The 13,006-nt window shown below is 32.6% G+C and overlaps 1 protein-coding gene across 1 annotated transcript in view; it reads left to right on the forward strand.

Moving 5' to 3' along the window:
* Positions 1-13,006, forward strand: part of LOC127701421 (uncharacterized) — a 72,905-nt gene that overhangs the window by 34,189 nt on the left and 25,710 nt on the right. The window contains exons 4-8 of the mRNA XM_052205289.1: positions 2,051-2,248; positions 4,727-5,014; positions 6,571-6,680; positions 8,264-9,469; positions 10,789-10,828. Coding sequence (XP_052061249.1) covers positions 2,051-2,248; positions 4,727-5,014; positions 6,571-6,680; positions 8,264-9,469; positions 10,789-10,828 — 1,842 coding nt within the window. The remainder of the gene's footprint in view (positions 1-2,050; positions 2,249-4,726; positions 5,015-6,570; positions 6,681-8,263; positions 9,470-10,788; positions 10,829-13,006) is intronic.

A 13,006-nucleotide genomic window follows, 5' to 3' on the forward strand; every position in this document is an offset into this window, starting at 1 on the left:
AAAAAGAAAAAGGTCGATTAAGCATAAAAGAAATCATCAGTATTCTAATATAACGTTCTTCTTTCGCCTTGGAAACAAACCATGTTATGATTCCAAAAGAGCATGGACTGCGCGTGATTGACGTCAAAGTTGAAAAAAATTGCAACGTCTGTTGAAGTTTGAACAACACTGGAGATCAAAATGGACATTTTTATGACGTTTTGATATTATTTAATCACAAATGAACGCCTTTGTAATGTGTTTTAAAGGTGCGCTTTAGAGTATAAAAGTTATAAATTTTCCTATTTCCGGAATAATTGTATCACACCATGCTCCAGGCTTATTTCAACATGGATAGACGTTATATTTGTCATCGTTTTACCACTCGTTGCGCTCGGTCTAGAGATATTGGTAATTATAATCCCTACCCAAGTTAAAATGAGCATACAGCATGACATGAACAAATTATTCCGTAAATACAGATGTACATAATAAACAAAAAAAGATTTTACTCTATATTCGTATTTACAATGTTGGATAACGGCCATTGTTGTGGATGCATATGGATTCTAGTTTGCGATACAGGCTCTTCAGCGCCTCTTATTGTAGTTAACATTTGGTGTTTTATGTTAAAATTTACAAATCATCTTAACCTTTTTCTGGAATAGTTTACAAAAGCTTCTTTATAATTAAGAGATACTATTTAGTGTAAAATTTGTATGTTCCCCTCGGTTTCTTTCGTACTTGACTGATATATAAACTTGAGATTTCCGTAGCAAACATAACACTAAAACATTGATAGCAGTGTTGCATACGAGGCACAGGCCTCTGGGAAACTTGTAAAAGCTTGTCCAGACATTTCGACTGGCAAAATTCAATAATCCGATGTGACAAAAAAAATTAGATCAATGATTCGGATTTCAAATTATAATTATTACTGAAAGACACATTGTTTTACAAACCTGTAGTTAATCTATTTTATTGTTCTGCTAATTTGCTTGAGTTAAAATTATTTGTACATTTAAACACACAGCTGAACAAACATGCAAATAATAAGAGATATATCGCTAGCTCATCTATGCATATTATGGGAAACAATCCTCAAAATGTGCAAGTACATTTAAACCAATTCAATTCACCTATAACTAATGAGCAGCAAATATTGTAATTGATATGAAATAAGAAGAAGCCAGAAAAAGTTATTTAGTCAGTGGCCACAACATTCATTTCGTAGTGCAATGGTGTAATCGTGCGGATAAATATATAGACATTCGTGTGGTTTACTGATTGATATGTTACAAATAATGTATATCTGCAGAAATAATCAAATACAATAAAATAATTCATCGGACGTTTAGATAAGATAAACAGATAACTTGATAAACAACTTCTAGTTACTCACAGCATTCAATATTTCGAAGAAATATAGCAGTTTACTTTAAATATAGAAAACAATGTGCTATCTGTATAATTCATGAATTTATAAGTGATAACAATTTGATCTGCAATGCTTAGTACAAAATGTAGGTATGGGTATTTAATTTTTACAATCATTGCATAGAGTTCACAAAAAACTTCATCGAAAACAAGATTTAGCAACAAGAAACAAACCAAAAATGTTTTGTACTGCGTTGCTTCTTGATTGGTCAACAGTTCCAGTTCAACTAGTGACTAAATCACAATATTTTCCTTAACATTACGAACAAACAAAATTTGTGAAATTTATCATCAACACTACCGTATAACAGATGTATACTAAGGTCCTAGAAACCTTCTGTTTCGTTATGCTACAGTATTACTAACAGTAACGTTTATGTTGGCTTTAACATGATAATTAACTGCAGCATTCAGGATTATTGATTAAATTTTAATTATAAATGAGACTAATAATTTGTAAGATGATAGAATTTAAGGAAATCACGAGACCATGGAAAAGAATAATAATTCATGGATTGTACATTAAAATCGTAAATCAACAGACACATTTTATGATAAAAACATACATGATAAAGGTACACATAACGAAATTAGATAATGCAAAAATAAATGATTGAACTTTAAAATATTTCAGGTACAGTTTTAAATGCAACAGTACAGAGTTTGCTAAGGAGTGAAGAAATAACGAATCCAGGCGCTATGAAACCTAGCGAAGAATTACTAAATCCATGTGCTGCAAACCCAAGTGTCAGTTTTCCATATGAGATCAAAAAGAAGTCAAAGCTCAAAGCTTTCCTCCATCTCCCAAATCGAATATACAAAGTATTTAAAGGTATTGTGTGTGTTATGTTACAAATGATGTTAGTTAATCAAATAAAAAAGTCCCATACATATCTTATGCATACACGTATATATTACCAAAACAACCAATGTATGCAGATTGTCTATCAGCTGTACAAACCAGCTAGAATTGTTTATTCATTTCGACGTCTACACCTACTCTCCCTGAACAAACCATACATGTTCCTTTGTACACAAATAGGAACATTTGCCACATTTTCAACAATTGCATAATGTTTAAGGTAGGGGATGTAGGTCCATGTTCTACAATAGTTTTGGAAACCATTGTAACAATGGAAGCCACAGGGTGAAACAATCAGTTTTTGAAGAACAGTTGCGTGGTCTGCCATACAAGGGTTATTTAAGTGACTTGTTACTAAAGTGCTGATCATAAAGCACCGTTTATCGTCCTTAAAATGTATTGTTCATGTTAGTTAGTTAGATAACAAGTAAACCGATTCCAACTTCACCAACTCACCATGAGAGAAATGATCAAAACATAAAAACATAACAAATCATATCATAGTTTTGTCATCTGTTTGTTTCCAATCAACAGTCCTCATCTTAATCTAATAAAAACCTGTCAAAGAAATCATTTCACTGAATACGTTTAACATAAATTGCAACATTATTTGTGAATGAGAATAAAATATATGATATATTTCGGTTCGTTCTTTTCGGATAAGATAATGACATCATGTATATGAAATAAATAACTCCAATTTACTTTTAGAAATTACAACTAGCTAGTGTCCAAGAGTACATTTTTATGTCAAATATATTAATTTAACTTATAACTTCACTTTCCGCTTTGGGGTCGCCGTGGCCGAGTGATCTAAGTAGTCAAACTACTGTATCACTGGCAGGTGCACTCGACTCCAAACATAATTGACTAGGATTGTCAGTTTTTTAACCGAAGGTCGGCGGTTCTCTCCGGTCATGCCGGCTTCATCCACTAAAATAAACTAACCAACATGAAATAGAACAATAGTTTTGAAAGTAGCGTTAAAACACAAATCAATCAATTAATCAATCACTTTCCGCTATATAGATAATGTCCTCAATAATGCAAATGTTTGTGACTATGGTGAATGCATATAGAGTATACATCCACCAGTTGAAACGATATTCCAGGGCTGGCGTTTCCTATCCTGATTTCCTTGATAGAGGGTTCTTCTCACTAGGAGGCTATTAAACCAATAATTACAAGTAGTGAATTTAAATTCATCCCTTCGAAAATTGTACGGACGCCCTCACTAGTTGGTTGCCCGTTATGGAATATCTGTTTCAAACATTACGATGGATATGTTGCAATTCAATCGTCGTAACTGCAATCCCGCCCTTCTTTTTTCCATACTGTGACCTACCGAATTATACTTTTCACCGGGTTTGTACTTACATGAGCAACACGACGGTTGCCACATGTCGAGCAGGATCTGCTTATCCTTCTGGAGCACCTGAAATCACCCCACGTTTTTTGGTGGATTCGTGTTACTCAGTATTTAGTTGTCTATGTTGTGTTTGTATACTGTTGTGTGTCTTTTGGTCTTTTTTCTTGTCAGTATATTTTTTACCTATGAGTTTGAATGTCCTTATGGTGTCTTTCGCCCCTCGTATGCATTACAACCAACAAGTATGTATTGATTGGTAATATAAGCGGGAGGTTTGGCTAGCCATAACACCAGGTTTAAAGCACCATTTTTTCTTAAAATGTCCCGTATCAAGTCCGGAATATGGCAGTTGTTATCTACAGTCCGTTTCTATGTATTTTAGCGTTTTCTTTTGTTGTAGTTCAATATTTCTGTTGTTCCGTTGTTTTCCTATTAAAGTTGACGTGTTTCCTCAGTTTTAGTATGTTACCCGGATTTGTTTTTGCTTAATCGAATTATGAATATTGAACAGCGGTATACTACTGTTACCTTTATATCATTTCTATATCTCAACCAATATAAGATATATGTTCCTCTTTTACAATACTGTTTTTCTATTCTAATATGAAATATTGTATTTGTATACTTGAACGCCAATAAAAAGGAACAGTTTCCAAAACGATCTATTATATAAATAAAAAAGTTAAGTACCATGTTAATCTCAAAACAATTTTGTAGAACATATACATTAAATCAATACTGTTACTGTACCTACAGAATTTAATAGATACAGATGTACTTTTATTTTCACTATTAACATTTTCTGGAAAAATTTCTGAGCAAATTAGCATGTTAAGTTTAAGAATGAAAGGTTGAATTTAAACACCAATAAACTGTAAAAATAACTTTTATAACTTATTCTCATTAAATTCACAAAAATCAAATATTTCATGAAGACATGCGACACTATTTCACTTGTATAAGAACTCATACTTGTAACGTCATCAAACAGGTTTATAGATGTATAAACTTTTTGGTTGAAATAACGCCCACCTTTTAAATATGACTTGTAATAAAACATTGTATTTTTTGCTGTATAGGTAAAAAAACTACAAGTATCAAAACACCAGTCGATAGTAGTACTAATATGGAGGGAACTTCAAGAAAGGATTCACCAAAGACCATAGAAATATCAGATGACGACATTATCAAGCTTGTTCGTTCGGAATGCATGAAAGGAAACTACGAAATGACAATTGTGCCAATTGACTTGTGGGATTTTGGAGGTCAAAAAATTTACCACATGACGCATCAGTTGTTCATTACAAGTAGGGGCACTTTTGTTCTAATTTTCAATGGTGGAGAAAGGATACATGAAGAAGATGGAGGTATGTTACGTGTATTCTAAAATTACAAATGTATGCTTTTTGGAGAGGTGACGGTCAAGAAGGTACTTTAGGATAACACCAACATTCAATTTTACACTTGATGCATTTACAAATTGTAAAAATGTATATCCCACATTCATTTATCGACCGGGTGAAGTCGAAAAAACGTAAACACTATCATTCACCTGTACGAAGTGAGGGTACCCTTCATTCGAAACTCTCTGAAAAAGCAAACAACCTGAACATATAATTCTAATTAGCCTTTATATTAGAAACACATACAGAAATTATAACTGAAGAACCCTGTACACAATTTATAATCGTTATTTTTTAAATCTTAAATGGAATTGATAGAGTTTCAAGGGATATAGTAATTAACGCAATACTTAATCTTCATAACGGAACAGTACTTAAGATTTTTAAAGTTAACATGAGAAGTGCATGCATAGATATAGATGACTTTTAGGTGTAGAATCTTCTTCTTTCTTTCTTTTCAGTGGTATTAAAAACCGGAATGCTTTGCCAGATTATGTAAAAGGTATTCATGTGAATACAAAAATAAAATTGGAGTATAAAGTAAAAAAACACCTAATGAGTAAACTCAATGTCAGATGCAGATTTTATATTAAATTAGATTGCTTTTTATCCAAATGTTTAAGCTGTGATTCATGGATACTATTTATTGCTGTAAAATTGAATGATAAATTATTAATTTTATTATCAAAACTATGAGGACCCCATTGGAAATAAGCGTGTTTGCTTTCATGTGTCATCCTTAGGTTAAGACATTTGAGGTACCTAACGTCACATCAATTGCTATATTTTAAGGTTGTATTTTGTATTTGTATATATTGCCGTTACCTGAATAAATATTATTATTTTATTATTATTATTATTATTATTTCAGAGATATTCAAGTATGAGTAATTTAACTCATTTGGGTTTGTTGTGTCTGTTAAAAGAGTGGACTTTTTACCGAGCCAATTCATTTCAATAAATATATCAAAATTTGTAAACAATATTGTATTAACTAATGCATATTGCTAACAGTGTTTCCAAAATCAAAACTAATTCCCAAGAAGTACTCAACCACGTTATATATCATTATACTCTTGAAGAGTAACTCTGTATTGTTAAACCACATTTTCGATGACTCATTTGTCTATCCTACAGGTTTTAAGATTGTGTTTATTAACACTCCAGTTTATAGATGGCTGTTATGTTCACAACCTCATAATTTATTATTTTCAATTTAAAAAAAAGACGATCATAACATACAGCATAGCAAATTTAATAACATAAAGCTGGGAGAACAATGAAGGAGATCGGTACCACTCAAAACAAAAATGTCAACCTATGCCTCGCCTCGCGTGATAATGTCTTCTCAAGGTTACAATTTACTTTATCGCCATCACAGCTCTGTGTGATATATGTAGTACGTATCTGCGTGTTTAAATGTCCACAATTCAACTGTTTATGTTAAGGTCTTGTGTTAATGTTATATCTGTATACAGGCATATGACTTATAAATTAAACATGTAATTGTTTTGATGCAGCATACCTTGTCCATTGGGTGAATTGCGTACTTACATATTGCACGACATTGAAGGAAAATGAAGAGTTTCCACAAATTTTATTTGTCGCAACTCACAAGGATCAAGTCAAAGTAAGTTGATATGATTTTAAAAGCGAGGCGAAAGATACAAAAATGACATTCAAACTCATAAATTGAAAATGATCAAAAGAAAAGACAAAACGAAAAATAACAGTATAGAAAACACAATTTAGAAAAATATAGACTGAACAACACGAAACCCACGAAAAGACAGAGGTGATCTCAGTAGCTCCGGTAGGGTAAGTAGATCCTGCTCTACATGTGACACCCGTCGTATTGCTAATGTAAGAACACATCCGGATAAAAGTCTTATTCGGTAGGTCACATTCGGGGGAAAGAGGACAGGATTGCGATTACAACAATTTGAACATATCCGTCGTCATCTGTGAAACAGATTTCAATCACGGTCATTACGCTTTAATATGTTGATTACATTTATGATATATAGTCATAATCTGCAGACTAATTTGAGTATCCTTCTGTTAAAGTGATATTTGCGGAGGCTGAATATTGTTAACATGTTAAAAAATCGGTACAATTGACTTTGTATCGAGTCTGTCATAAAGGTTGTGGAAGTAAAACATAACAATCCTGCATTCCGTTTTACAAAAGCTTTCTGTAACATCTTGATCAATTTACTTAAGTTTTGTAGATTTCTTGCCTTCAGTTTTATCATAAGATGTTAGAGATAAAGCTTGAGTTTCGTTCCGGTTAAAGTATTGTTGCGGTCGGTGTACGCACTTTCCGTTTTTGGATTTTCCTTGGATATTGGTATTTTTGGTTTTTTTTTTACTTTTTTGTTTATATTATTTTTTATTGCTTTTGAATCAATCGATTAGATACTAGTGATAATACCATAATAAGTAATTTGTAGATACTCGGAACTAATTAAATCAAACACCACTGTGACCGGTCATTGTTTTTCTTTAAATAAATTGTTAAATTATGAAATAGAATGGCACCAAACATCCCTGACAACATAATGCTAGCCCGATTAAGTGTGTATACTCCTGTTCTTTGTTGAAATGTTATTGCATGCAATACCTTCAGAACGCTGGTTTACTTGATGAATGGATAAACGAGTTTTCCAAAAAAATTGTACATATTGATAAACTGCCTTAAGTTAAAAATGTTTCCAAAACTAGATGAAATTATGCGTTTCAAGATATCTGGTGATGCATAATTCAGTACGACAGATGTTTGCGTGTGTCTTTAGAACATGTCCATTTTTCGAATTTTCCAGCGCACGAAATTTGCAGTTACAGTGAAAAGAGTAATATAGTACTAGATCATCAAAAAATAATGTGCATATTAATAAACTGCCTTAAATTAAAATGTTTCAAAAACAGGTTAAAATAATGCGTGTTACGTTAACTTGTGATGCTTAACTGTGCATGACAGATTTGTGCTTGTTTCATTAGCACATGTCCATGTTTCTAATTTTCCAGCGCACGAAATTTGTAGTTACAGTGGTAAGAGTAATATGGCTTTAACATATCTCTGATCCCTAGTTAATGAAGAACAGCTTTTGTTTCAAAGAGATAGACAGTTTTGCGCAGCCACAAACAAATGCTCAAAATGTCTTATAGTTATAAAATGTGATGGTTAGTAGCTTTTATACATGTATATTTCAGGGTGACATAGAGGAGCAGAGGCATTCGTTAGAAAACTCCATCGAAATACTCTTTCAAAATCATGGAGGGAAAAAGCATCTTAAATATCGACCACTAATTTTTGTGGACGCAAGAAACAAGGACGACAAAGATATAGATGTGTTAAAGAAGCAGTTAGTAGAAGTTGCATTGGATCATCCTCGATGTGGAGAATTGATGCCGACCAAATTTGTACCGCTTGAACTTCAATTAGCACAGAAAGGAGAGGATAAACAGAAAATAGTTACAATTGAAGAACTGAAAGACATGAACAATCAAAATGAAAACATGGCATTGGATAACGATGAACTGAAACTGTTTCTGAAGGTTAATCATGCTCTAGGAAAACTGATCTACTTTGACGAAGCTTGCCTGAGAAATAAAGTTATCATAGATCCGCCATTTTTAGTAGATGTGCTACGCTCCATCGTAACTGAGGAACAGTTTTGGCCACAACATCTCCTTCACATATTTAAAGCACTTAAAGACAGTGGAAAACTGCTGAAAAAGGATTTATATGAAATATGGGAACAAGAATGCTTCCAGACGATCTTAGAACATAAGGAGTATATGGTAGAAATGCTAGTTCATTTGGATATAATTTGTAGACAAAAAGATGATACAAATGGAATAGACAATTTCTTAATACCATGCATGATTAGTACAAAAAGAGAAGACAACTTAGATATACCGTTTGACAGAAGCATTCATTTGGCGTATACGTTTCGGGACGAAGTTGTACCACCAGCTATTTTATACAAGTTTATTGCGACTTTCATAACAATATGGAAGTTACAGATCAGTAAAAACTCAAGCTTGATGCTTTTTACTGACAGTGCTGATGTTAGCATTGACAAAGAACATGATATGCGATTTGATATTCAGAGAAACAAATTAATCATTACTCTTTCACACAAGACAAGACAGACTTCCGTTGTATCCACGATTGCATCAACAGCTCAGGAATGTCTTACACATGCTATTACACAAATTTCAAACTTTTATTTCTCAGTTACAGAGGATACTGCTTGTACTATAGATTTGCCGTTTACAATTCAAATTGGTATAGTTTGTGGAACAGATCTTTGCTTTTTTGACCATAAATTGTCATCTAAGTGTGAATGGACATGTCCTGATCACAAAAGAAAACACAAGACAGATATTGTATCCAGATGGTTTGCGGACAAGGTATCGATTTGGCCTATAATTTATACACCTTTTATTTTGAAAAAAAGTGTCGATTACAATTATGATAGGATATGGTCAACCGATTCATCTTTCATAATTAATTTATTTCATATACTTTTTAAGAGAATGTGCATGACCAAATACTAAACAGACAAATAGAAAAAAATGTGTGTCTTATGTAGTTTTCACTTAGGATTTACCTTATAGTCTACATAATTATGCTAGCACATAATACATGTAAAAAGTCATTTCATAACGAAATCTTCAAAAAACACTTTTTTATTCAAGCTGACTAAATAATGATTAACATTTCCATTGTTCAGGCATATCCACTCCAACAATGTCCTGGAAAAAATCACTACAAATTCAAACGATGCTTTATTTTATGTAAAATAGTAGAAAACAAAATATACGAGGTATCCATCCATGACACAAAATCAGAAACTTTATAAAAACGTTATCAAGCTGAAATACACGTATAAGGGCATCAGTAAAAACCCGGAGAAGGAACTAGAGCTAAGCATGATGTAGATACAGTTTCAAATTTTAAATGATTTCCTCAGTTTCATAATTGGAAACTTCATTTAAACAATGTTTGATCTGTACTGAAGTACAGACGTGGTTGGGGACTTTCAGTTCATTAGCTGAGATACTGACTAATAACAATAAGATAAAATACGATATTTTCAATCGAATGGATACAATTTCAAGGGCTTAAAGTCCCTTCATATTTTCCTTGATGTAGGGTTTCTGCTTGCAAGAAAGCCAATGCACCGATGAATTCAAACTATCAAATTGGAGCCATCCCTTCCAAATTGTTTATGGTCGCCTGTATCATTTTGTTGATTATTGTAAAATATGTGTCACAGATGATTATGAATATGCTATAACTGTTGTAGCCATAATTCCATTGTAGCAGCAATGGACTGCTCCTTGTGTTGGTAGGGTTCATGCTGCTCGATCTGTTATTATCTCTGACGTGGTTTGTGAACTGATCTTTTTTCTCATAATGTTTTAGTATTTGATAGTCCCTTTGTATATTCTCCCCCTGTTCGTTACCCCATCAATATATATTAAGTTGAAGAACAACGAAGGGCCGTTGATACCATTATGGTTATAACATAGCATATTACGGGCATGTTTCTTGTTTATTTATGTCATATACTTTCATCAAGTTGATAGCATAATTTTTTTTGCGAGTTTGGTTATTTAGACAGTACTCTGCTACTTTAAACAAATCAGAAAAATATTGTCTATGTTCAAAACTACTTACACCAACAATGTATTGTTATGCTTAGTAAGCTATACATATTTTACAGCTTCCTGCAAGAGAAGACAGATGCCACGAACTTTGTCCTGGTAAGAAGTATTTTATGATTTCAATATAATTGTTGCTTTTAGCAATATAATATCACACCAATGTAAACATTTTACCTGGGCTTTTATTCCTGAATAAGGTACATATAAATATAAAAAAATAGTATCTAAAGGCAGATGTAAACACCAAGTGTATTAAGTGTTTATGTAATCAGCGTGTTTGACCTCCCAACTGCCTCATATCGATTCCATGCTCTACAGCGTATTGTTCACCCATTTCTAGAAAATGTGTCTAATGACTGGTAGCTAAAGATGACATATACGCCGCTAGAAGTGGCTCTCTATGATGACACTCATCATTATTCTGTTGTTAATATAAGTCGTTGATTTAATAAATACAAACAAATGTAATATAATAATTATAATAAAGATAATACCATGCCGATTTTGGGTATAGTATTGCATATTTAGATGCAATAAATTTTGTAAAAGCCAAATATTAAAGTGTTGCAAAAGGAACAATCACTTAATATAATGTTTAGTCCATTACTTCTCCCTGTTACCCAAAACAGAGAAGTCACTTCTCCATTTGAATCTGAATTCGAGTGAGCCCTATTTAGATCATTCGCTGCAGTATCGAAATCTTGTTTTTTTCTCATAAGTACCCTAGAAGACATATAGACAGAAAATCGACATTTGAAAAAGAGGTGTTGTAAGATTATAAAAAGACTATCTAAATAACTGCTTGTTATATGCTTCGTTACAAGGTGTCTTCTTCCCTCTTCGATTATAAAAAGCAGAACAAAATCGGTTTTGATCTTGTGAAATATTCAAATTTTGACAAAGGATTGTCCTTCCTTTTCAATATTTGACTAAATGAGGGAAATTAAGAGTTATCTTATTTATGTTATTATTACCACTGTTTTTATGAATACAAGCTATTTTGTGTTTATTAAAATATATTCAACTCAATCATATACATGGCATAAGGGGATACAATCCTGTTCAACTAATTTTATACATAGTAGGAAAAGAGTTCAGTAAGTCCAATTTGTCTTTTTTATCTGAAGGTAATTGTTTAATAAAAGTTGGTTAAGATTACCGCGGCTAAGAAACACATTTGTTTTATCTTTTCACCCATTCTTTTTTTATCTGACAAGGATAGAAACTGTAGATATGTTTCTCTATTTTATATATATATATATATATATATACAAGTCTAAATTGAAAACAACGTTCAAACCTATGATTGCGTTGGATAAAAACCGCAATTTTTATACGTGTGCATGCAAAACAAATTTCTTGGTAGAGTGGTCTAAATACAGCACAAACAACATTTTCCAAAAGACCAAAAAGTGAAAAAGTATATTTTAACAAAACGCATTTGACTAGCAGGTCGAACAACGGATGTTCTTAAACCCTGCTGACTGCCATGGCGATTGCCAAATAAACGGATCACCAGATGTAAAAATGGATCTTAATTTATAAATTAAATACAAAACAGAAAACAATAAACTTGCGGAAAAGATGGTATACCGCAAACATGAGGTGCAAAAATTTGTACACAATATCCGGATTTCGACATATAATGTCTCTTCAGTGATGTTAGGAATCGAAACGGTATTTGGAAGGCCATATAATTTACCTCAATTTGGGATTGACTCTTGAATTTTGAAGAGTCAAAATAGGATGAACGGATCATATAAGCCCGAAGGCAAATATAATACAAGCCCAAACGAAAAAATATAAACAAGTCCAAATTGAAAACAACGTTCAAACCTATGATTGCGTTGGATAAAAACCGCAATTTTTATACGTGTGCATGCAAAACAAATTTCTTGGTAGAGTGGTCTAAATACAGCACAAACAACATTTTCCAAAAGACCAAAAAGTGAAAAAGTATATTTTAACAAAACACATTTGACTAGCAGGTCGAACAACGGATGTTCTTAAATCCTGCTGACTGCCATGGCGATTGCCAAATAAACGGATCACCAGATGTAAAAATGGATCTTAATTTATAAATTAAATACAAAACAGAAAACAATAAACTTGCGGAAAAGATGGTATACCGCAAACATGAGGTGCAAAAATTTGTACACCATATCCGGATTTCGACATATAATGTCTCTTCAGTGATGTTAGGAATCGAAACGGTATTTGGAAGGCCATATAATTTACCTCAATTTGGGATTGACTCTTGAATTTTGAAGAGTCAAA

The sequence above is a fragment of the Mytilus californianus genome, unplaced genomic scaffold (assembly GCF_021869535.1).
Source record: "Mytilus californianus isolate M0D057914Y unplaced genomic scaffold, xbMytCali1.0.p SCAF_5, whole genome shotgun sequence".
Lineage (NCBI taxonomy): Eukaryota > Metazoa > Mollusca > Bivalvia > Mytilida > Mytilidae > Mytilus > Mytilus californianus.